The sequence below is a fragment of the Corvus moneduloides genome, chromosome 16 (genome assembly GCF_009650955.1).
Source record: "Corvus moneduloides isolate bCorMon1 chromosome 16, bCorMon1.pri, whole genome shotgun sequence".
NCBI lineage: Eukaryota > Metazoa > Chordata > Aves > Passeriformes > Corvidae > Corvus > Corvus moneduloides.
This window is the reverse complement of record NC_045491.1, coordinates 9,345,037-9,370,236: the sequence shown is the minus strand read 5'-3', so window position 1 is coordinate 9,370,236 and position 25,200 is coordinate 9,345,037. Positions and strand designations below refer to the sequence as shown.

Sequence of the window (25,200 nt, the reverse complement as noted above, 5' to 3'; positions counted from 1 at the left end):
GCACAGACCAGCACGGGGCGGGCAGGGGGCATCAGGGGACAGTTTGGTTCCCTCCTCCGTCTTTCCGTCTGCCACGGGTGCTAACACGGGGCTGCAGATGCCGGTCCCCGTACACTGCACCCGCCTGTGACTGCACCCCTCAGTGCCCAGCACTATGGTGGCCAGTTGGCTACCAGCCTTCCGGTCCCATGTGCCCTAATGCCGGTTTGCTGGAGCCGGGACTCCACGAGGTTTTTATCTAGGAACTTGTCCGGGAGGGCAGAAATCTGGACTGGTTTCGTGCGAGTGATGTCCGTGCTCTGTCCTGATGGCACCGTGGGGACATTAACGCCGTGTCCATCACTGGCCCCATTTCCTATTGGGTTCCTCAGCTTCCTCAGCCCTCGGCACAGCCGGGAACCCTCCGCAACTGTAATGTCTTGGTCATTTCACCTTTAAAAGTGAAAGGGACGAATGTCACCGGCCATTGTGTCAACAAAAGTGGGAAATGACGCGGTAATGAGTGCTGTATTTACAGAAATTGAAAGGCTGCTCCTGCCCGGCTCCCGTTATCGGCACCGCAGGCTGCTGCGATGGCCGGGCGGGACGGGGACCGGCGAAGGACACCGGCTGGGGAGCACGGGGTGCCCCGGGAGGGCGTCTGCTGGACCCCCCCGGCATCCTCCCCGAGGAGGAAGAGGCCCCGAGCAGCCGTGTTCGCCCCGTCCCCTCCGGCCGCTGAGACCGGCCAGCTCGTTACACGCCACGGCTCCGCGGCGGCTCCCACCGGGGCGTCCCCCGGGCCCGGCACCGGGGAGGGGGATCCCCGCGCTCCGCCCGCAGCACCGGGCGGCCCCCGCCCTCTCCTCCTCCTCCAGCTCGTCCTCCTCCTCCTCTTCCTCCTCTCCCGCGCTGCCCCCCGCGCTCCCGGTGCGGCCCCCCCCGCCCCGCCGCGCCCCGCCCCGGGCGCCCGCCGCCGCCGCCGCCCCCGCCCCCGCCTCCGGAGCGGGCGGGCTGGGCGGGGGGGCTGCACCGTGCCGAGCCGAGCCGAGCCGTGCCGAGGCGCGCCGAGCCGCCCCCCGCCGCCCCCCGCCCCTCGCCGCGCCGCGCCGCGGAGGATGCTCGGGCCGTGAGCCCGCAGCCGGCAGCCCCGGCGCGGCGCAGCCATGGGCAAGGACCAGGAGCTGGTGCAGGCGGTGAAGGCGGAGGACATAGCGGCCGTGCAGAAGCTGCTGCAGAGGCCCAAGCCCGGCAAAGCCAGTGAGTGCGGCGGCGGCGGGGCCGGGCCGGGGGCGGCGGTGTGGGGGGACACAGGGATGGGGGGGCACACATGGGCACCGGCGTCGCAGCAGCGGGCGCGGCGGCTCGGGGCCGCGTCCCAGCGCTGCTCCCGGGGCCCGGCCGCGATGCCGCCCTCCCTGCCCCGGAGCATCCCCGGCCCTTCCCCGGCTGCGGCTCGTCGCAGGCGGGCGGGGACCGTAGACGTGCTGAGAACCCCCGGGGGCGCCCCGGGAGGGGCGGGGGGGGGGGGGGGGGGGGGGGAGAGCTGCCCGGCGTGGGTCTGAGCATCCCGGCGGGGCTCGGAGCATCCCCGGGCACTGTGCGGGTGCAGAGCGCTGCAAAGGGTCGCCTCGCCAGTCCCGGGGCACCCTCGGCGCGGTCGGGCTCCGGCCGGGCTGCCCTTGCGCCGCACCCGGGAGCAACTCCCGACTCCCCGGGAGCCGGGCCCGGTCCTCCCGGGGGTTTGGGCAGGGTCTGCGGCCGGGCAGCGCCGGGCGCATCTGCGTGTGCGTGCAGCGAGCGTGCCCGGCCCGCGAGGGTGAGTGCCGGGGCTGGCTGCCCGCACACCTCTGCGTGTGTCCGCGCTGCCGCGGGTGCGTGTGCGGCTGTGTTTGGGTGCGTGGGGTGTTTGCGTGGCGGTGTGTACCCTGGCATCTGTGTGTTTGGCTGGGCTGTTGGTGTTTCTCGGTGAGGGGGTGTTTGGATGTCGCTCCGCGGGTATCTCCCGGTGCATCCCTGCGGCTGGCTGTGCACGGCTCCGCGGGTGCGCCGCGGGTGCGTGGCCAGGTGTGAGGCTGCGGGGGCGTGCGTGTGGCTGTGCGTGTGCGTCTCCGGGTGTACGTGTGTGTAGCTCCATGAGTATCATCTACTCGCCGTAGGATGTAACTGCTCCGTCGAGGCGTTCCGCCCGGGACTGAATAATTCATGGTGCTGATGCAGCCGCAGGTTTCAGGCCTGGTGCGCGGGGACGAACTGGGTGGTGGGGGACCGTTCCTGGGTATGGGCAGGGACCACGGGAAGCACTCATGTGGCTCTGTGTCACTGGACACACAGTCTCTTCATTGCTGCACCCACTGTCCCTCTCTCCAGGGCCGGCACTCCCCAAATGCGGGCACCCCCCTTGCCCTGGAGCTGTGCGGGACTGGTGAGGTCTCCCCTGTCCCTGGTCATGCAGGGCTGTTTCTGACCAAGCAGGGCCAGTGTGATGTCCCATGTCCTGGCGCTGAGCAGGGTTGGCATGGCATTCCCCGTGTCCCTGCTCTGGTGTTTCATCCACCATGTCCACGGGGCCACATGGGGCCAGCATGTGTCATGCAAGGCTGGCGTGGTGCTCCCCATGTCCCCAATGCTATCGTTGCTGTCACTGCTGAGGGACTGTGCAGGGTAAGAAGAACCTCCAGCTCAGAGCCCGCTTCATCCCAACCCACTCCAGATGCTGCTACTGCCGTGGCCTCTTGGGGCAGCGTGTGGGTATGGGGACAATGCCTGGCCTGTGCCCAGCAGTGTCCCCACACACCCCTCTCCAGTCCCTGCTGGCCTGGGCACACAGCTGGCGTTGCTGTGGCAACGGCCAGAGGTGCCTGAGTGCCACCACTTGCTCCTGCATCCCTGTTCTTCCCAGTGCTCTGCTGCATTTAGCACTGCTGAGCCGTCTGGATACCAGGCAGGACGGCCACAGGTGCCAGCAGCGCTCCCTGTGCCAGGATCACAGGTTAGGGACAAGGGACACCCAGTGGGGCTGAGCCTGGTGTTGAGGAGATTCCTGCTGTAGGCCTGGATGCTCAGCCCATCCCCTTGCTGGGCTGCCCATCTCCAGCTCTGCTGGACCCACTGGTGCCAGTGTTGGGCCATTGCCCCACTGGACCTGACAGTCCCGTGTGGCAGCGAGGGCCACGTGTGCAGCAGTGGGTGACGTGCTCCTGGGCTGCACAAGTACCTTTGGCCGTGGCAGTGGGGCTGGAGCGGTGCACGGAGTGGGAGAGCACCAAGCAGGGCTGTCCCCACTCCGTGGTGTCCCCATGTCCCCTCCAAGTTCCGGTCCCACGCATGCCTGGGGTGCTCCCTGTGCTGCACGGCACCAGGAAGATTTGTAACAGCTCTGTTATCTGGATAATATCCTATTCATGTGGGGTTTAATAAATGAGATTTTAAAAATCCTTGCGTGAATTAGCACGGGTTGCTATGGTGACATGGGGCCCGGTTTGGTGTGAGTGCGGGTTCGGGGGCCCGGGCCGGCCGCAGCGCGCACCGCGCCTGCTTCCCGGGCATCCATAATTGATGAGGTTGTCTGAAAGTTGCGCAAATCAGATGCAGGGATTTGGCAGCAAACTGTTTCCCTCCCTGTCCCCTCCTTCCCAGTGCTACCTCGAAGAAATGTGGTGACTTGGCGTTTTCCCCTCGGCTCCAGTGCTGTGGGATGGGATGGGACCATGGGGCATCTCCAGGAGCACCCATGCCCACTGTGCCATCCCTCTCCTGGGCACCCAGGGCTTCAGGCAGTGGGAGATGAGCCGTGCCATGCCGTGCAGAGGATCTACAGTTCCTTGGCTGTGGAGTGTTGGAGTGAGCTGGCTCCTTCCCTGTGAGGCCAGTGCTGCCAGTGGCTCATCCACGTTGGAAATGGCTCCTGTGTGGTGCTGCTGATGCTGAGTGAGGGACCTCGAGCCAAGGGTTGGATCCTCTACTCCAATTTCTCCTCCAGCCAGGCTGGGGGGCTCTGTAAAGCACTTCCACATGTGGCAGCTTCATGTGGCCAAGGAGATGTCCCAGCACATGGCCCCACGGTGCCAGGATGAGCATCCAGCATGGCAGGGGCTGGCTGTGTGGGTGGAATCCAGGGCCGTGTCCTGTGGGACTGTGCTGCCCACCCCATGCCTGGTCCTCAGTGCCATCCTGGTCCTCCAGGTTGCTATCAGGACTTGTGTCCTGATGTGCTGTTGGAGTTCTGGGTGCCTCACTTGGGGATGCCCTGGGCTGGGTTAGCCATACTGCCTGGCTGAGATCAGGAGCTGGGCACGGAGCTCTGCACCCTCTGTGTCCTGCCACGTCGGGGTAACCCAGCCCAGTCTGGCCCCACTGCCCAGGGCATGGGTGCTGAGGCCTGGGCAGCTCTCGGGATGCCCCTGCTCTGGGCAGGAGAACCCCATTCCTGCACTGCCACTTGTGCAGGGCTCTGCATCCTGCCCTGCATGTCACTGGCAGCAGCTCTGGCATCTCAGGGCTTGTCCCATCAGTCCTGGCCCTGTTGCTATGCGCAGGGAGCAGGTCCTGCCCTGTCTAGGGAGGGACCTCAAAGCTCAGCGAGAACCCCCAGGGTCCTGCTGTCCCATGGGGAGCCATCCTGGGATGCGAGTGGAGCTGCATGGGCTGGGTGGGATTGTTCCTTCACCGGTGCTCCAGGATTCAGAGACAGAGGGAAGTAGAACCAGAGCACCTGGGGACATGGGCTCTGGGCAGAGCCTCACCAGCTGCCTCCTGCCCTCTGGTGTGTTCTCCTGTACGGTGGCCAGTTAATTCTGGGTTTTCTTGCCTGCATTTGATTGCATTAATAATCTGCTCTGATAACAGTATTTAATAAAACCAGGCTAATATGGCGCAGTTAGGAAATGTCTTTGACATTTTACAATTCAATTTCCATGCAGTAAAAGGCAGGGCAGCTGCAAATCCAATTGTGGTGCAGTGCCCAGGGCACACGTGGCCGGCAGCCGCCGGAGCTGCCCAGTTCCCCCCGGCCCTCTGGGAAAGCAGGAGCCTTCCCGGGGAGGCAGCCACCCCTGATGGCTCCTGCTGCTGCTCCCTGGACACAGGCACTGGGCAGAACCTCCTTGCTGACAGAGAAACCCAGGCAGAGATGAGCAGATGATGCTCACTGGAATGCTGGAGCCCCTGGATGCTTCTGGCCTCTGGAGCCATCAGTGCTGGGCAGGATATCTGGAGTGAGGGGAAGGGGCTGCGGGACCAGGTCCTGTGGCAGCTTGGCCAAAGAGATGCTGGGGCCCCATTCATCCCCCATCCCGTGGCCAGGCACTGCTCCCACGCCTCCTACGATCCCCTTGGCAGGGATGAAGGGGTGGAATGCCAAGGGGGTGGGCTGGGACACACAGATGATGCCAGCAAGGGGAGATGCCGGTGCACCCCAGGCATGTCCCAGGCACGGGCCATGCTCCGTGCACTGCTGACAGGCAGGTTCCTGTCAGGGCCGAGCAGCTCCGGCTGCTGCCCGACTCATCCACGTGTCAGTGGGTCCCTCATAAACTTCTTGGGGTTTCCAGCCCACGTGTGAAGCCTCGCTCCCAGCAGGATTTGGCAGGCTGGCGGGGGCTGGTGTGTGCCAAGTTTCCTTCCAGAGGGGCATGACTGCTCAGCCTGGGGTGACTCCTCATTATTTTACATTTCTTGCCTCTGTGGCTGGGCCAAGTTGTGCATGCAAACCCTCCCCTGTCCCCCTGCCCCCAGCACAGCCCCCGTGTCCAGGCTGGCCGTGGGGTCCCTGCCCACTGAGAATGCTTTGGGGACCCGGGACTGTTGGCTACCGCCATCGAGGAGCAGCGGGGCTGCGGGCCGGCGGCTCTGTTCCCAGCTCCCTCACTGGCCTGGATTTTCTCTCAGCAGTCCCAAATTCACCTGGCTTGACACCAAGCAGCCCTTTGCCAGCCCCTCGTGCGGGGCTCTCCCACGGCTGCCAGCTCTGGCTGCTTGCCGCACGAGGACCTTGCTGCCCCTGTGCTGGGGGGTGACACTGTGGGGGACGTGGCAGGGCCAGGCTGCACCCAAGGGTGACAGTGCTGGCAGTGAGCAGGGCTGAGTGCTGTGTGTGCCCGGAGCTCTCTCCACAGCCGTCCCAGTCGCTGCCAGCCCATCGTGGTTTCCAGTAGCCAGGCTGGCGTCTGGCTCCTCACCTCCTCTCTGCGCTCCGTTTAACCCTTCCTTCCCCTTCCCCACTGCTGGGAATGGCTGCAATCAGCCCCCTCCCCATCTCAGTGTGTCCAGGTGCCGCTAGCTCCTTCCCACTCTCCGTGTGTCTGCACCGGCCACAGCAGCAGTACTTGGGGATGGCAGCTCTGTGCTGGTGTGCCAGGGCCCAGGTGGGTCCCAAAGCAGTGGAGGGTGCTCAGAGAACACATTCCTGGGCTCGTGGCAGGTGGGAGCTCTGGCAGTGCTGGTGGGGTGAGTGGTGGAGGGGAGCGCCCAGCTGAGGTTGTTTCCCACAGTGCTCTCTGTACTGGTGCTGGGTGGTGTGTGCTGGGAATGGTGCCCAGCACCACTGGGAGAGTGTCAGAGAACAAACTTGCTGATATTTAATGACTGGTGCTGGTCCTGCTGGGCCAGGCTTCCATGGGTGAGGGAGACACGTTGGAAAGCACAACTCAGGAGTGCCTGCATGGACACTGTTGTTCTGTCACTGCTTTGTGTCCTGTCCCTGGCCAAGTGTGCTGTGAGGGTGGCCCACGCCCAGCAGCTCACTGAGCCAGTGTGCAGCGCTGATGTTACCTCTGCCCTGGCTCACCATCCTGTCCCACAGCTGGGGCACGTGGGACTTGCCCTCCTGGTTCTTCTCTTCCCAGAGGGACGGGACCAGTGTCCTCCACCTGGTACAGGAGCGGTGCCCACCTGTGGGCCGGCTCATTGTGCCGGGCTGAGAGGGATCTTTAAGCTCTAATGAAATGTTAATAGTATTTTCCAACTCAATACGGGAGTAGAAAATGAGGTGTTTAATGCTGGGCTCTGCAGCGACAGGAGCAATCAGCCTGAGAAATGGGAAGCTGGGATGCAGAGCTGGCCTTGGCTCGGCTTGACAGCCCTGTGCTGCCGGGACTGCTCTGGTGATGGATGGGTACTGGTGCTGGCACAAGCCATCCGGTGGGGCAGCACGGTGCTGGGAGCGCATGGGAGAGTGGCTGGCTGGGAGTGCCAGCACTGCCTGGGTCTCCTTGGGTGTCCCCATCAAGGTCACTGCCGGCTGCCTGGAGAATGCCGAGCAGATGGAGGTGGCTGTGGGGCTGGGGTGCCCCGGGGCGCAGCGGGACAAAGGAACCCCAGTGATGTGCCCTGCCATGGTCTGTGTCAGCTGGAGATGGACCAAGCTGGAGATGGTGCCCAAGCAGCCACCCCAGGCTCTGCCTCTCCAAGCTCGGGTGGCCGGGTGCTCCGCCCGTGTGCCTGCGTGTGCCCCTCTGCATCCCGGTGCTCCCGCGGGCCTCCACGCCTGTGCACGATGTGCCCGTGTGCACGCGTGCATCCATGTGCGTGCCTCAGCCCCTGTGCATCCATGTGCTGCGTGCCTCTGTGCATCCATGTGAACGCGTGTGTACCGTGTGCCCGTGCGCCTCTGCCCCGTGCGGCCGTGTGCCTGTGGCCTCTCCACTGCCCACGCTGGCACTGCCTCCTGCCCGGCCTGGCGTGGGGCTGGGCGCTGGGCACGGCGGGCTCGTAGCGGCAGCAGCCGCTGATCCCTTCCAGATGTGGCTGCCGGAGCCCTGCGCCGCCTCCTCGAGAGGCCCCGCGGGTTCCCGGCCCGCGGCGGCGGGAGCCGCTGGAGCTGAGACAAAGCAGCGGCTGCCCGGCTCCTGCATTGCAGCTGGGCTGTTTACAGCAGGCGCGCTCCTCGCAGCCCTGCAGCTCCGCAGCAGCCCCGCTCCCGCCTGTCTGCGCTCAGCGTCTGCCCGAGTCCCGGTCCTGCTCGGCCCTGCACTGCCCCTGCCAGCCCCCTTCCTGTGCCCACCGTGCTGGGGACGCTGGGGACGCTGGGGAAGCTGGGGACACTGGAATGGGTCCTGCGAGCCCTGCGCCTCCCCTGCAGCGCTGTCAGCCCGCCGGGAGCAGTGCGAGGCCTCCGGCCGCGCTCCCGGAGCTCCTGGATGATGCACGGCATCGCCTGGCTGCACATCCCCGCGCTGCCCACCCGCCCCGGCGGTCACCGCGACACCGCTGAGCTGCCAGGCCCTGCGCCCGGTGAGCTGCCCATGGCCGTGCCCGTCCTGCCCCTCCATTCCCGCCGGGAAGGCTGCTGTGGAACAGAGGGTGGGCACGGTGTGCTGGCAGCCCAGGCCACGCCGTGGATGAGTACAAACGATGGCTCTGAAGACACCATGCTTAAAATAGAGCCTGGGGCCTGTTTTGCCACACACGGTTGGGAGCTTGGAGCCGGCGCTGCAGCAGTGCCCCGTGCCTCTGATGGATCTGGACCGCCTGCACACACACGTGCACACATGTGCACATGCTCGGGGCATGCCAGGAGCTGATCTGGGCTGCCTGCACACACGTGCACATGTGAGCACACGCTCGAGGCACGCCAGCAGCTCCCACCACTTCCCAGAGCTGCTGCACCGCGCCGGGTTCATGGGAGGCCAGTGATCACCACTGTGTGTTGGTTAATGATGCTTTAAGATGCACAAAGCTCCTGGTCCCTCCCTGCAGTCAGTGTGGACAGGGTCCATCCTCCCAGGGATCCCTGGCCCTGTAGAGGGGTGGGCAGGGGGAGGAGATGGGGAGGATGCGGATGGGGCAGGGCAGAATGGTCTCTGCCCCAGGGTGGAGGTGAGTGGTGTGTGTCCACCTCTCTCTGCTCCCATGTCCCAAGGAGGTGCAGTGCCAGCCGTGCTGGGATGGATGGATGGGCAGACACAGGTGACAGTGGCCTTGAGCAGCCACATCTCCATCTCTGCCATGCCGGCCTCGCTGTGCCAGCAGTGGCTCCTTCCAGCCAAGGTTATTACTGAAAATTACCTGTTTGCCACATGCTGGCAATTAGGGCTCCCTGTAAGCGACACCAACATTCATTTCCGTGGAGACGAGTGTGGGTGTGCGGCTGGCACCGGGCACGGCAGGCGGCTGCGGCGCTCAGTGCTGGTCCCACGGAGCTGAGCACACCTCATGTCCCACTCGTGGGGCAGAGCCAGCACATCCCTGCACTGCCCATGCACCTGCCCGTCCCTGCTGACTCTTCCCCGCATTCCTGGGTGCTCTGGGCCGAGTCACTGGGAGCCTCTGCATAGCAGAGCCCCACGTGGTAACTCAGGGGGCTGGGGGGACTGGGACTGCCCCAAAGGGGTCTGGCTAATGCAGTGCAGCTTGGCCTGGCTCCGTAGCACCACACGGCAAAGGTGAGGTGAGGATATGACTTGGGAATACGGGGAGACAGTGGGGATCCCCACAGTAGCTGCTGGTGGGCATCATGGGGCGCTGGGACCCCTGGACAGCTCCAGTCCCTGTGGGTCGGTTCTACCCCGGGGTACACCCGTGTCCCCTGTCCCCGCCTGCCCCGGCAGCCCACAGGGTCAGCCCCGCAATGTCCCATGGGACTGAAAAGTTTCCTTTTGGTAAAAATAAAAGCATCACAGTGGAGTCCCCGCTGCCTCTTGAAAGCTGCATTTAAGCTGCTTCCTGCAGCCCCAGGGGACAGCGCTGCGCGGTGACTCAGGCTGCCAGGGCCCAGCCAGCCTCCAGTGCGGATTTCGCCACTCCCTGGAGAAGGCTCTGCCAGGGACGGGCATCCGGAGCACCCGTACATGTGCTGAGCACATGGGCGGCATCCCCCAAAATGGGATTTGGGGAATGGCTGGTGATGGGCAGCGGGGCACACAGCTGTGCGAGTGCAGCTGTGATGGGCACTGGGATTGTCCAGTACTGATGGGCAGTTGTTATCCAACTGTGATAGACACAGGGAAGTCCAGCTGTGGTGAGAAGTGTATATCCAGCTGTGATTGCCGCAGGGGTGTCCAGCTGTGGCGAGAGATGTCTGTCCAGCTGTGGTGAGCAGTAGTTATCCAGCTGTGCTCTGTACTGCTCTGCAATGATTCCATCCCATCCCAGCCACCTCTCAGCCCCAGGCAATCCCTTTCCCTGTACAACGAGCTTCCCGGTGCATTATTTATACAGTCCAGATCGATCGGAAGATGATAACGGCTTCATTAGCATCTGAGCATCGCGCCGGCCTCAGCGCCTGACACGACCTTGGCTGCAGGAATACAAGCTTTTCCCTGTCAGGACCAGCCCCCCGATGTCACCATCATCACCAGACCCAGCCAGGGCTGCTGTGGCTGCCTCAGTGGGGTCCCCACGATGGCACATGCTGCTATGGGGACCCCATCTTTGCAGCAAAGAATAAGACATCCCCATGCCAGGGCTCCTCATGCAGTGCCCGTTGTTTGCGTGGCGCTCGTTAGCAGGGATATAATTAAGAGCAGCTATTTTGGATGCTTCCTTTATCCGGCAGCTCCCAGCAATGCCGCTGCAGGATCCTCCCCCCTGTCTCTGAAATAGGCGCTTGCCTTGAATGTCTTGCCTGTGGATATTCGCTGCTTGTGGGGTCCTGTTGTGTTTGCAGGGGGCACACACAGGGGTCCGACTGCCCACGTGAGCTGGGGAGTGGGGAAGCAGCAGGGATGGGGCTGGAGGGGAGTGGGATCATTGCAGAGGGTTGATGGAAGGGATGGAGAGGAGGATTTGGGGGGGTTCTCCTGGCTCATCTGCTGCCGCCATGCTGGGGAGGGGGCAGCAATGCTTTCCCCTCATTAAGTAGATGTTGATTTAGCGGAGGCCGGAGCCATCTGCTTGGAGCAGCCGCCTGCTCCCTGCCAGGGAGAGCTGGGTGAGGATGTGCTTCGTCAGCGGGGGCTTGGCCAGGAGCCCCCACGCCCCGGCTGGGCATCGATCGCTGCTGGCGCTGCGCTGGCTGCAGACGCAGGGGCTGGTGCATGAGCACGTGAGGGGGTGCTGGGAAGGGAGAGGAGCCCCCCAAGGAGCCCCACCATGTGGGGCTGTGGCCTTGGACATGTGTGCAAGGAAGGGGGTGGGGCAGCCGGGCATGGGGGTTTCCTTGCAACACACATTGAGCTGTGCTTGCCCACAGGGGTCTCGTCATGGCATGTACTGGCCACCTGGGCACAGGCGTCTCCATACAGCATGTTCTGGGATACCTGGAGCAGTGACTGGCCACAGGGGTCTTCCCATGGCACGTACTGGGATTCCTGGTTGGGCATGGTGGTCTCCACATGGCCACTCAGTGCCCAGAGCTGTGGTTGGGCATGGGGGTCTCCTCATGGTGTGCTCCAGGATGCCCAGAACAGCTTCCAGGCATGGGAGCCAAAGTGATGCATGGCTGGACCCTGGGGTTGGGCCGAGTGGGTCCCCCGCACCCAGGCCTGGCACGTGCCAGCAGCTCGTGCGTTGCCCGTGTCACGGTGCCCGCCGGGGCTGTGGCTGCTGCAGGGCCGGCGTGTAGCGGGGGAGCCGGGGCCGGCGAGGAGCTCGCTGCATGAGGAGCGCCAGGCTCAATCCAAGCGTGCATTTAGCTCCTGCAGTCCCTGTGTTTAAGTGAAGGCATTTCTGGGAGTAGTGGCAGGGCTGCTCCCCGCGGCGGTGTTTACTCTGGCAGACGCTGTTTATAGCTGGTGTCGATGGCAGACGCTGCGGCTCCCAGTGCACGCAGGAGCTGCGGGCGGCAGCCGGACCCGGTGGTGCCGGGTCCCGTGTGTGCCCCCCTTTCCTGGGGCTGGCATTGTGGTCCTGCCCCAGGGGTGTTTGTGGAGTGCAAACTGCTCCGAGAGCTGTGGGGAGCTGGGCCATGAGATACCAGGGGAGCCATGTGATCCCATGTGGCACAACCATCACCTGAGGAGCCCATGGGGAGCCAAGAGGGGACATTGGGGTGTCCCAAGAATGGTGATGGGGCTCAGGTCATCTGAACAGAGATGCCACCCCTGCAACAACACCTACTTGATGGCATCTGATTTTGCGTGGAGAGGACAGGATGGTGACTGCAGGTGCTTGGTGGTCCCTGTCACTCCTCCAGTGATCCCAGCAGAGAGGACAGCCAGGAACACACTGGGTGCCTGCTGGCAGTGTGGCCATGCAGGAGCTCTGCTCTCCTCCCCACCATGCCCACCTCCTTTTGTAGCCGATATTTTTAATTGGAAGCACTCAGATCCCTTCTGTCTCCCTCGTTAGTGGAAGAGTTTTCCTTGTAATTCCCAGCCATTAATGAGCTCTCCTGGCTCTTGTTGCCCCCAGACAGGCTACAAATCCCACTGTGGACCTGGTGACATGTCAGGGCACTCATCCTTCTCTCCTGCTCTGGGAACTGGGGATATTCTGAGACCTCAGTTGGACTCCCTGCTCCAGCTGCCTTCGGCATGCTGACGGCCACTTCCAGAGCTTTAAGGAAAGTCAAACCACTGCATGGCTGGAAGTCACTGACTAAGCACTTGGCACGGGCAGTGATGGAAGTGCTAAACAGATTTTGGCAGCCGCAGCCTCTCCTGCAGGTGCAGGGAGGAAAAATTTGCCGCTACGGTAGGTTGGGGTGATGGTGGTTTGGTGTTGCTGAGGGTGGCACGTGTGCCTGGGGATCACCAACAGCATCACTGCACCCTGTGACCCTGATCTCCGGGCATTGCCCCCTCCCAGCCCCTCACTGGGATCAACCCGTGGGAAAGGCCAGGCACTGCAGACCTGCAGACAACTGTCCGTCCATCTGCAAGGACCCATTAGCCGGAGCGGGGCCCATCTTGGGGACAGAGCTTGGAGCCAGTGCTGGGCACAGTGCCGCTCCTGCGCCCACCGGCTCCTTTTGTCCACTGGCCCTTTGCATCCCTGGGGGGCAGCTCGGCCCCTTCTCCTGGGAGCTGGTTCTTGGCGCGGGGCAGCAGCGGAAGCAGCGCTGGGCTCCTCTCCACCAGAGCTGAATGGCACCTTTGTTGGGGACGCTGGCGGCAGCATGGGGCTGGCGGGGACCCGCTCGGTCAGTCCCGGTGTCACAGGGGCTCTGCCCACTGGTAATGTCCAGTTCTTTCCAGGGGAACATGGAGATGCTGTGGCACGGATAGAATTGGAGGTTTCTGTGGCATTCCTCTCCCTCCCTACACCCTGGGGACCCCGTGGTGTCCCCATCCTGCCCTGGGCACCCTGCAGCACCCCTTCTCATTCCACATGAGGCACCACAACTGGGAGGAGAGCCTGGGGGCCTGGTGGCTGGAGAGTGGTTGCTGTGGCTGATAGAACCCATCCTCTGCAGTTCTCACCTGTCACACCGCGCTGTGTCAGCATTAGCAAATGTCCTGCGGCTCAGACAGTTGGGCAGCCCTGGAGTGCAGGAGGGAGCCAGTGCTGGGTGCCAGAGCCTCTGTCCTGGCCACTCCTGGGCCCATCTGGGCTGTGTGGCCTGGGCAGGGCTGGCTCAGCCTGGCACCACTCCCCAGGCTTGAGGGTCAGGGCTGGACACAGCCACCCTTCCTGCTGCTGGTGCCCTCTGAGCCCTGTTTGTCCATGCGGAGGCTCCTGGGCTGTGGCACAGCCCCTGTGTCCAATAATTCAATAAACACAGGGACACCGACAGGGAGATGTGCTACAGGGGGAGAGAGCAAGGCCATGACCAAGGCACACAGGGAGTGTCTCTCAGGCCCTACATTCCCCTTCTCTGCCTGAAGTAGCCCCTTCCAGCCAACTTCTCCCAACAAGGGCTTGTCCTTGGCTTTGAACGACTTTGTCTGCCCATTCTCCCTGCCAGGCCATGCAGCCTTTGGGTCCTTTCCCAAGGACTCAGAGCCGTGCTGGAGCTGTGCTCACTGTGTTGGGCTCAGGGGCTGCTGTGTGGGTCCCCCACTGTGCTGCTCCCACCCTCCTCTTCCTTCTCCTCCTGCTCCGGCTCCCGCTGTGGGAAGAGCAGCTCACTGGAAAGCCTGAGTGGCATTTTTCGGGTAAATCTTATGTAAATCTGGCTCCATCCTTCCTCGTGCTGCTAATTGGATTGCCCCGGCGCGGTTTAATTTCCCAGAAGCGTGGGGAGGGCAGTGCTGGGGGCCTGGGGGTACGGGGAACATGCCAAGCTCTGCCCAGCAGGGGCTCCATGGGGCAATTCCAGAGCCTCAGCCAGGTGAAGGAGCAGGAGGAGAACCCCAGGCAAACCAGGGAAGAATGGTGAGAACCTGGTGCCAGGAGGGCCCCCAGGGCTCTGCCACCTTCAGCAGGGACCCCCACCCTGAGCCTCCTGCCTGCAGGTTCAGGCAGCCTCACGCAGCACCTGTGGAGCTGCAGGGAGTCCCAGCCTTGATAGGAAGGAAAATCTGGAACTGCCACCACATCGCCTCCCTTGTGTGCCCCATGTCCCTGCCCCAGCCACTTCCTCTAACATCCTGTCCCCTTCCCTCTCTTCCAGAGCTCCTCGGATCAGCAAAGAAAGTCAATGTCAACTTCCAAGACACCGACGGGTGAGTAGAAGCCCCAAGTTGGGGTGTTGGTGCTGTGGGGTGTGTGTCATGGGTGCTGTGAGCAGGGGGGCACATGCTGTGGGAGCCTCTGTGTGGGGATGCCAGGCTCTCCGAGCTGGGAGGTCCAGTACCAGGGCTCTGGCCCCCATTAGCCCACACGGTTGAGCCCTGCCTGCACCCAGAGCCAGTGCTGGTCTGGAGCAGACGTGGGTACCAGAGCAGGCGGAGGCAGGGCTGTGCCCCACATCTCACCACACCTTTTCCCAGCCCTGTGAGGCTCTGCGGGAGCTGTGCAGGGATCAGCCCTGTGGGGTGCTGGGTGGGAGAGCCGTGACCCCGCCGGGCTGTGCTGCTGGCGCGACGCTCCACAGCCACATCCAACGGGCGTGAGCAGCAGAAAGGGGCCGCACGATCACCCCTGCTAATCACACTAATGAGGCTGCAGGGAGGCAGCCAGGGCCCCACGCAGGAGGGGGCTGCGGTGGGAGCGCTGCTTGTGGGGCTGGGCAGCAGCTGCCCCTGGCTTCCCCCACCCCGTGGTCCCCCTTGAGCAGGGCAGCAGCACGATGCCATTTGGACCCTGGGGATGGCTCTGCTGTGGCCAGGGAAATGCCAGAGAGCACAGAAGTTGGTCAGGAATGGGAGGCCATGCCCTGGGGACATATGGCCAGGGCAACCGGGGTCCATCCTCATCCTCGTCGCCAGGGTGGTGGCAGCAGGCATCCCCTGGTACCTGACAGCTCATCGCCGTGCCAGGTGCACGTGTGACAGGCACGGGCACAGGTGGGCCTGTGGATGTGCAGCTGAGCACATGTGTGCATCGAGTGTGTCCGTGTGTGCCAGCGTGTGCAGGGCACGGGGCCAGCACTGGGGTGGGGGGTGTGGGGTGGGCAGGGCAAGGGGGCATCACCCCAGGGGCCACCTCGTGCTCCACAGAGCCAGCAGGTCACAGGAGGGCTGAGCATCACGGCAGGGCTGGGGAGTTGCAGGTAGGGCGCTGCTCGTATCCTGCTCCTGGAACGCTCAGGGGGTGCAGGAGCAACAGGGCAGCAGCCTCCAGCGCTGCTTCTGGAAAGGATCCCGCGGGAAGGCACAGGGCAGCCCCTGGCTGCAGCCTGAGTGAGCTCCGCTCTGTGTGATCTCAGCCAGCCCCATGCCTCAGTTTCCCCATCCTTGCGGTGCTGGCTCATTCCTGGCTGGGGGTGCCATGGATGAGCATTGTGCTGGTGTCCCCACGCTTGCCCTGGGGAGAGTGCCCTGTGCGTGGCCGAGGTGGCCGGCTGGGCCATGTGGTGCCCGAGGGAAGCCCCTGAGGCAGCCCCGAGGAAGGCTGCGATTTGCACCATCTTGAGCGGATTTGAGCAGGGCGCTGGAGTGGAAAATGTTGACATTTCCCAGGCAGACGTTGGGGATCGGCCTCCTGTGCAAGCTGTCTGCTCACATCGCCACTCCCCGCCGGGGATCACAGGCGGCAGCTCCGTGGGCATCGTGGTGGCTGGAGCGTGCTCCCCACGGGGACGCGTCCCCCCCCCTCGGCTGGGGGCCTGGGGAACAGGGGCAGGGGGATTGTTATCCCTCAGCTGCCCCTCGGGCACCGGGCAGCCACAGAGACCAGCGTGTCCTGGGTGCTCCGCAGCCCATTCCCATGCTCCGGTGACACCGGGGTGGCCCCAGGGATGGGATGGGGAAGCTGTGCATGGCCGGGGACCAGAGCAGTGGCGCGGTGGGTGCCAGCGCAGTCGCACGGAGGATGCCACTGCCGGGAGCACAAGTAGGTCAGCTCCTGGCCTGCTTCCCAGGCGGGAGCCTCCGGCTCCGGGAGCTCCGAGAGCAGAGCGGGTGCGGGGCCGGGGACTTTCCCCACCCAACAGCCAGGCCCAACACCAGGCAAGGGCAGTGCTGCCATCTGTGCTCGTGGCTGCGCTGCTGGGGCCAGGCTGGGGGAAATGGGTCAGCGGGGAGGGGGCTCCCCGGCACCCCCACCCTCAGTGGGACACCCCTGGGCCTGCCCTGCCCACCACCTCCAGCCCAGAGGAGTCTCAGCGTTCCCAGGCCTGCAGCAGCTCTTGCCCCAAAAACCCACAGAGGGATGTGGGGGTGGCTTTCCCGGGGACGTGCGCACGTGGAGGGCAGAGCACGTGCCCCGGGGTGCTGCTGAGGTGCAGGTTTGAGACCATGGTGCTGGGCAGGGGGTGGCAAGGCTGTGGAGGGGACAGGCCTGTGGCCCCTGACACCACCCCACTCCCCAGGTTCTCGGCTCTGCACCATGCAGCGCTTAACGGCAACACGGAGCTCATCTCGCTGCTGCTGGAGGCACAGGCTGCTGTGGACATCAAGGACAACAAAGGCGAGTCCCTGGGTCCTGGCCGTGGCCCCCTCCCTTGTGCCCCCTTGCAGGCTCTGCCCATTGTGTTGGCACAGGAGGGCTCACGGTGTGCCCGTCTTGCCCCTGCAGGCATGCGGCCCCTGCACTACGCGGCCTGGCAGGGCAAGAAGGAGCCCATGAAAATGGTGCTGAAGGCAGGTTCCTCCGTGAACATCCCATCCGATGAGGGCCAGATCCCCCTGCACCTGGCAGCACAGCACGGGCACTATGACGTGGTATGGAGGGGCATGGGGCTGGCAGGGGGGATGGTGGCCCAGCCACCCCTACCCCTGCCCTCACCGGGTTGGGGTCTTGCTTGTCCCCAGTCGGAGATGCTCCTGCAGCACCAGTCCAACCCCTGCATCATGGACAACTCGGGCAAAACGCCCCTGGACCTGGCGTGCGAGTTTGGCCGGGTCGGGGTAAGTTCTTGCAGGGCTGGGTCTACCCAGAGGATGACTGGGAGGGGACAGGGGCACTGTGAGGTCCCTGGGTTGCTGGAGCAGCTGGAGGGGCACAGGGATGGCCAGTGGTGGGGACTTGCGGTGCCACCACTGCAGGGGATCTCCAGCTGCTGGCAGGAGGGGAGCTGGCGGCCGAGCCGCCCTTGCAGCCCTGCTCCATCTGTGTTTGCTGAGCCAGGTGGTCCAACTGCTCCTGAACAGCAACATGTGCGCGGCACTGCTGGAGCCCAAACCAGGGGATGCCACTGACCCCAACGGCACCAGCCCCCTGCACCTCGCCGCCAAGAACGGCCACATCGACATCATCCGGTGGGTGCCGTGGGCAGAGGCGGCAGCGCCGGTGCCCCCCCGTGCCCCGCTGACCCCACTGTCCCTCTGCAGGCTCCTGCTGCAGGCTGGCATCGACATCAACCGGCAGACCAAGGCAGGCACGGCGCTGCACGAGGCCGCTCTCTGCGGCAAAACAGATGTGGTGCGGCTGCTGCTGGATGTAAGGGTCCCCCTCAGCACCCCCAGATGCCCCCAGGCACCCCCAACCCAGCCAGGAGCTGTGGGAAGGGGGTGACCCCACAGCTGGGGCCTCAGAGCAGCTTGTGCGCCTCTCCCAGGGAGCGGAGCTGAGGGTCCTGGAGGGATACACCAAGGCACTGAGGGTCCTGGGGGGTGCACACCAAGGGGTGAGGGTCACAAGGGGGGTACACACGAAAGTCTGAGAGCTGTGCCCTCCAGCTGCTGGTCTCCTGGTGGCCTAGGGGGTGCCAGGGGTGGCAGGATGGGGACCAGCCTCCTCCCAATCCCTCTCGGTGCCATTGCAGAGCGGGATCAACGCCCACGTCAGGAACACCTACAACCAGACGGCTCTGGACATCGTCAACCAGTTCACCACCAGCCAGGCCAGCAAGGAGATCAAGCAGATGCTGCGGGGTAGGGGGTTGGAGGGCACAGAGTGGCCATGCTGGCACGAGGGACGCCGGGCTGGGGGTGCCAATGCCCGTGGGGTGAACAGCCGGTGACTCTCCCGTTCTGTCCCACAGATGCCTCTGCGGCTCTGCAGGTCCGGGCCGTCAAGGACTATTGCAACAACTACGACCTGACCAGCCTCAATGTGAAAGCCGGGGATGTCATCACTGTGAGTGTGGCCGGGGGGGCCGGGGACACCCCGGTGTCGGTGCCAGCCCCTGGCCCGGCCCCTGACCCGGCCACTCCTGCAGGTGCTGGAGCAGCACGCGGACGGGCGCTGGAAGGGCTGCATCCACGACAACCGCACTGGCAATGACCGCGTGGGCTACTTCCCCTCCAGCCTTGTCGAGGCCATAAGCAAACGAACAGGCAAATAATCCCCCCCTACGCTCCCTGCCCTGGGGAGCCCCATCTTGGTTTGGTGGGGACCAGGGTGCTGGGAGGTGCAGTGGTGAAGACAAACCGGGGTGATGCCTCTCATGCATGTGGGGTCATGTCCCTGCCGTGTGCATGGGGACGGTGCCTTCGAGTGTGTGGGGTCGGTGCCCCCATTGTGCCTGTGGGGCTGGTGTTCCTCTTGAGTGTGCAGTCTGTGCTCCCGTTGTGTCTGTGGGATTGGCGCCCATGTGGTGACTTGGGAGTTGGTGCTGGCAGCCCTGGGGTGTTCGAGGGTCAGCCCTGGCTGCCCTTGGGCTGGAGGAGGTGTTTGAGGCGCCAGGAGGTTGGTGCATGAGGAGACCCAGGGGTGTCACTGTGGTTTGGGGGGACAGGCGCAGCAATGGGGTTGCAGGAGCTGGTGCTCGGGGTCTGTGCTGGGCACCAGTGCCAGGGAGCTGATGCTGCCACACAGAGACTGTCTTTCCAGCCAGGGGCCATCTCAGGGATTGGCCCCTGCTCACTTGCCCTGTGGCTGCTTATCCCTGTCCCCATTCCCATCGTCATCCCTTTACGCTCCTGGTGGGCTGTGCAGCCCCTCAGGATGTCCCCTGGCTGCGCCCTCTGCCAGGAGTGTTCCAATGGGACTGGTACCTCTGCAGGCAGCGCTGAAAGGCCCCACATCAACCATCTCACCCCACCCCTGGGAGTGGATCTTGGGGGCAGCTACACCATGGGGACATGGGCAGGGAACAGTGGCACTTGAACAGTATCTCAAGGGAGTGGCAGCACAAGCGGCTGCCAGACAATCCACAGTGGCCCTGGAGGCACCGGGTGCTGGACAGGAAGGGGCAGAACCACCCTCCAGGTATGGGTCGTGTGCCAGTACCAGAGATGCCATCCATGGCTCCTGAGCTGTGGTCCGTGGCTCCTGGGCTGTGTTCTGTGGCTCCTGGGCTGCAGCTGGCCCACAGCAGTTTTAGCAGGCCATGGGGTTCTGTAGCCACTCCGTTGGCTGCAGTGGGGCAGTAGCATGGGGGCGCAGGCGCTGTGTGAGGGCTCGGCCAGCCAGACACGGGGGGGCCGGTGCTGCGGCCCCCGGCCTGGCCATGACTGAAGCCCCACTCCCCTGGGATGGCTCTGCAGGGAGCAGGACCCCAGAAGCCTGACTGTGAGACTCCCATGAGCTGACACATGGGGCTGTCCCAGTGTCCGTGTCAGATCATCGGGACGTGTCCGTACCCTGCGCCAGGCTGTGCGTGTGCTGAGCTCCTACTGCTGCTCCTCAGCTCGGCTCGGCATCGGTTGGGTCTCGGTTCTGGCTTTTCCATGTCCCTTTGGTTGTTTTTTTGATTTGCTGCTTTTTTCCCCCCTTTCTTTTCTTTCTTTTTTTTTTTTTTTTTTTTTTTTTTGGCGGCGCAGAGCATGTCTCTATTATTTTGATTCTTTTCATTTTGTCTCTTGTTATGTTTTATTATCAGGTTCATGGGAGACTGTAACAATCCCCCAACACTTCCAAAAGATCCCGCTCCCGGCTTACGGGGCTGCTGTGCTAAACGGTGACGCCTCGTCCCATCCGTTCCATTCCCTGCCTCCACCTCCACCTCCACCACCACATTCCCATCAGACTCTTTTCAGTTCCTTTGGCTATCACAGGCTCTCCCCTAGCAGTGCCGACGAGCCGCGTTATGGACAAGGTAGTTCACCGCTCGCTTCGTGCTCTCCATGGATTTTCCTTTCTTTTCCTTTAAAGCGTGTGTCGAGTCTTTTCTCTCTGCTCGGCCTCTCTCCCTCGCCGGGGCGTTGCAGGGCGTGTGTGTGTGCATGCAGCGTGTGCATGCGCATGCATGCCTGCAGCGGGGGCAGTGGGGGCACACGGGTGGCACACGTGTGCCATCGCTCCCCCCGCACCCCCGCTCCAGCGCCGCTGTCACACCGTGTGCCCACGGCACATCCCACCCTCCCCACCGCGGTGTCCCCGTGCTCTGCCCACGGCCTCTGCGCTCCTGTCCGGGTGCGTGGGCACCCCCAAAGCACTCATGGCCCTGTGCCTGGGCAGAGCTGGCAGCGTGGTGCCACAGGGACCCTCCGCCAGCCACAGCCTCCCTGCAGGGCCCAGCTCTGACCAGGTTGAAGCTGCGCACGCGGAGCTGGAAGGGGCTGCGGCATTGGGGGCTTTCCCAGGGGATGCTCTTGGGGCTGGCTCAGCGCAGGCAGAGCCCACCTGAACCCTGGGGACCATCCCCGTGACACAGGCAGGTGACGGATGCTGCAGGTCTGTGCGCCGAGAGCACCCAGGAGCAGGGGGTTGCAGGGGTGCAGTCCTTGATGGGTGGGGCCAGGGGTCTTTGCATGTGTGAAGGAGGTTGTGTTGGGGAGCACCGAGTGGCCGTGCTGGCACTGGGGACAAGGGAGCACTTCTTTTCCCCGGGGCTTTCTCTCCTGGTGGGGTCGCACGGAGCTGCACAAGCCCAGGCTCCTCGTGGTGTGACTGTGGCACATGCAGCTCAGGGATGTCCCAGCGTGATTTGGTGTGGCCATTTGTCCCCCACTGTGCTCCTTCAGTGACTTTATCACCTTGTAACACCTGTCCCCTGCTATGGTCAGTGCTGATGGAGTAAGCAGCTCCATGAATGGAACTGGCCTGGTTGGCAGTGGGGTGACAATGTCCCACAGATGGTGGCAGTGTGGCAGTACCCCACGGTTGGCAGTGAGATGGTAACACCCCATGGCTGGTGGTGGGGTGGCACTGCCCCATGGCTGGCAGGGCAGTGGCTGAGCTGTGGTGGGGCTGTTGCAGCACTGGCCTTGTAGGGCGGTTGTCCATCTCATCTGATGCTGTTTTACCCCCTGGGCTCAGAGCTGGGTGTCCCTGGTGCAAGTGGGACCTGGCAGAGGTGGTCAGCACAGTGAGATGGTGCGGAGCCATGCCCAGGGGTGACCCTCGAGCTGTGCCCCAGAGGAGGGCCAGGTCCTCTCATCCACCGCTGTGTCCCCTGTGTGTCACCAGGGTTTCAGCACCCGGTGCCTGGCCCTGCATGGCCCCCGTGTCCCCCCAGGTGGGTGCAGGCAGCTGCAGGGACATGGCCAGCACTACCTGGGACAGAGGACAGTGGGGTGGGGACCCTGGTCCCCACTGCTGAAGTTTGCCCAACTCCCTTTGCTCTCTGCACTTGGTCATGTCCCCATCCTGTTCTGTGAAGGGATGACACAGTCCCTGTCCCTTGTCCGGGCTCAACCAGGGCACCAGAACACCCCACTGTGGGTCTATCCCTGGCTGGTGGTAGGTAGGGGATGCTCTGCATGACGGGGGCCCAGGACTGGTCACTGTCACCTCTGCCAGCTTGGGGTGGGACAGGGCCCTAGGATGGCTCTGGCATCCCTGGGCACGGACACAGCCGGGGTCCCCACACCTTCCTGGTGGGGTTGTTCCCACGTGCAGCAGTGCCAGTCCTGGGGCCATGGTCACCTGCCCTGTGCCAAACCTGTGCGAGCCCGAGCATGGAGCCACGCACCTGACAGCCGCTCTCTCTGCTCTGCCACCAAGGGTCCCGTGGGGCCGACATGAGCCCGTCCCACCTGTCACCGTCACAGGGCGGATCAGCCGCGCCAGCCCCCACTGAGGAGATCTGGGTGCTGCGGAAACCCTTCGCAGGTACGGCGAGCACATGGCTACGACCGGCTGGGAAGGGAAGCACGTGCCAGGACGTGGCAGTGGCTCCAGTGGGGCATGGCCACACCACGGCGTCCCCTGACGGCAGGGCTCAGAGCCCTGACAGCCTCTCCTCTCTCTGTGCAGGTGGTGACCGCAGCAGCCTGGGCAGCACGGGCAGCGTGGCCTCTGCGCGCAGCTCGGGGAGCGGGCAGAGCGCGGGCAGTGGGGCGCATGCCCTGCACGCTGGCTCCGAAGGCGTCAAGGTAAGGCGAGCCCCGAGGCAGCCGTGCCAGCTGCTGTGCCGCTTGGCTGCAGTCCTGCAGCGTTTGCTGCCTGCCCTGACCTCAGCTGGGACTGACGCTTGACTGGGTGCTGTGCAGTCCCATCAATACCCTGTGTGCCACCAGCAACGCTGTCACCGACAGTGGCCACTAGCGTGTTCCCTCCACCTGGCCCCTGACTGCTGCCTGGGCCTGGGCTCAGCCCCTGGCAAAACATTCCACAGGTCCATCCAGGGCTGCTGTGCCGTGTCTCTGCTGCCGCTTGCAGGGGCCTCTGCACTGCGCTCTGTGCTGCCCTGCCCTGCACACACGGCTGCCACCAGCACGGCACACTGCCACCAGTGCACTGCTGCCTGCTGCCACCAGCACGGCACACTGCCACCAGCACCAGGCACTGCTACCACCGGCACACTGCACTGCACTGCCCTGCACACGCTGCTGCCACCGGCACGGCACACTGCCACCAGTGCACTGCTGCCACTAGCATGGCATGATGCCACCAGCACCAGGCACTGGCACACTGCACTGCACTGCACAGCATACCCTGCTGCCACCAGCACCACACCCTGCACCGCACGCTGCCCTGACACCACTGGCACACAGCCGCTGGCACACAGCCCCCTGCACTGTGTGCACTGCCCCTGAGCTGTGCCATTCCCTGGCGACGGCACCCACCAGCCCACCGACCCCAGCACCCGTCAGCCCACGTCCCCCGGCACCCTGCCTGCCATGCCCACGTGCCCCTGAGCCACACCATGCTGCCAGCCAGGGGGGCTCCGTCTTGTGGGCACAGGGCACCCCACAGCCCGTGCCGTCAGTCTGGGCTGGGCATGAGCCAGGCTGGATTTGGGGTGCGGCAGTGCCGTGGGCTCCTGCTGCTGGCAAAGCACCATCTGCTGCACCCGCGGCTCCTGCTCTCCCCGCTGCAGCCGAAATCTGCTGCAACCCTCCCTGCCCACCCTCGCTCGAGCTGGCGGCACCCGCAGCACCCGCGGCACCCGCGGCACCTGCGACACCCGCGACACCCGCGATACGCACCCCCCGGCCCGCCGGCCCCCTCCGCCCGCCTCACTCCTGCCTGCTCTCCCCCCTTCTCGGGGTGTTTTTCAGCTGCTGGCAACGGTCCTTTCCCAGAAGGCTTCTGCGCAAGAGTCTGCCGTGGGCGATGGGCCGGCCAAGGCGCAGGACATCCCCGCAGGTGCGTGCTGCGGCCGCCCGGCTGCCGGAGCAGGAGGAGCCCTGGCCGTGCCGTGGATCCAGGGATTTGTCTTTTTTTTTATTGCCACGGCACCCGTCGCCAGAAGAAAAACGTGTGGGTAAAAAATGACTCTCTCGCCTTTCGGCTGCTGCCAGGCCTTCTCCTGCCTCGGTTAGTGGGGGCCCGTGGGGGGCGGGGGGCGGCATGGGGCGGGCAGGGGGGGCACCGCTGCTCCCCGGCCCCTTCCCTTCCCTGGCCCCCCGCCAGCCCTGCTGGAGCCCGAGCCGGGATCTCCCCCCGCCACCGCCATCTGGGGGGCTGCGGGGAGCATGGCCACATCGCGGGGGTGCCCACGCCACGGGGGTGGCACGTGCCTGGGAAACGGGGGGACAGACGGGAGAGGCACACATGGGGGTGGGCGTGGGGGGGATGCCCAGAGCTGCCTGGGCTGCGGGGAGGGAGGAGGCTGCGGGCAGAGAAACCTGGGGAGGGGGATGCACTCAGGGGAGGGGGCGCGCACATGGAGGGGGGTGCACACGCGGGGAGGCGGGTGCAGACGTTGCCAGGGAGAGGGGGAAACATGCTGGAGCGATGCAGACGCAAGTGGGATGCAGACGTGAGGGATATGCACACGGCAGAGGGATGCACATGTGAGGAGGATGCCCACGCGAGTGGGATGCAGATGCCCGAAGGATGCACACACAAGGAGGATGCACACACATACACACACACACACAGGGAAGATGCAGTTGCTGGTGGGGGGGAGGGGGCTTCTCTTGCTCATTCTGTTCAGAAATATGAGGCAAAAATTTCCAGGCAGCTCTCCTTACCCTGGAGGGTGGGCACCAAGGGATGACCGTGGCAGGGAACCAAGGGATGAACCACTCGTGCCAGCCCGCCTGGTTGGTGGCAAGGCCAGAGGAGTGGGGCCAGAGGGTTTTGGGCAGAGGCACCCCTCCGGCTGCTGCCTGGGCACCAGGGACACTCGCTCTGGAGGAGAGGCCTGGCTGGGTCCCACTGCTCGGGGCCGCGCTGGGTGGAACAGCTCGCCTGCCCATCCCCGAGGAGCAGAGCCCTGTGCAGGGCACCGCGGGGTGCTCCGGGCTGCTGCGCTGGCGTGGGTGTCACTCTCTGATGCCTGCCTTGGCCCTGCCAACCTGGGGGTGTGGCTGTGGCATCCTGACCAGGGCAGGGCTCGGCTCTCCCTTCCACTTGGCCAGAGGCCAGGGGTGGCAGCCCCGGCCCCGCTGACCACTGCCCCTCCGGCAGGTTCGTCGCGGTCTCAGAGTGTGGCCAGCTCCCCCTACGCCCCCCAGCCCCCTGCTGAGCCCCAACTGAAGAAAATGGAGCCGCCGTCGGAGGGGAAGGTGAGCAGGGAGCGCTGGGTGCTGTGGGGAGCATGTGGTAAGGACAGCTTGGGGGACATGGGCAGGAGTG

The 25,200-nt window shown here is 64.4% G+C and overlaps 1 protein-coding gene across 1 annotated transcript in view; it reads left to right on the top strand.

Moving 5' to 3' along the window:
- The first annotated feature begins 1,065 nt into the window (after positions 1–1,065).
- The window catches only part of CASKIN1 (CASK interacting protein 1), a 30,053-nt gene continuing 5,918 nt past the window's right edge, over positions 1,066–25,200 (top strand). Inside the window, 14 exon segments of the mRNA XM_032125749.1 lie at positions 1,066–1,239; positions 14,414–14,465; positions 16,715–16,812; positions 16,921–17,066; positions 17,157–17,252; positions 17,473–17,603; positions 17,676–17,784; positions 18,110–18,218; positions 18,329–18,423; positions 18,506–18,623; positions 22,177–22,284; positions 22,429–22,547; positions 23,676–23,763; positions 25,033–25,130. Coding sequence (XP_031981640.1) covers positions 1,146–1,239; positions 14,414–14,465; positions 16,715–16,812; positions 16,921–17,066; positions 17,157–17,252; positions 17,473–17,603; positions 17,676–17,784; positions 18,110–18,218; positions 18,329–18,423; positions 18,506–18,623; positions 22,177–22,284; positions 22,429–22,547; positions 23,676–23,763; positions 25,033–25,130 — 1,461 coding nt within the window. The 5' untranslated portion in view covers positions 1,066–1,145.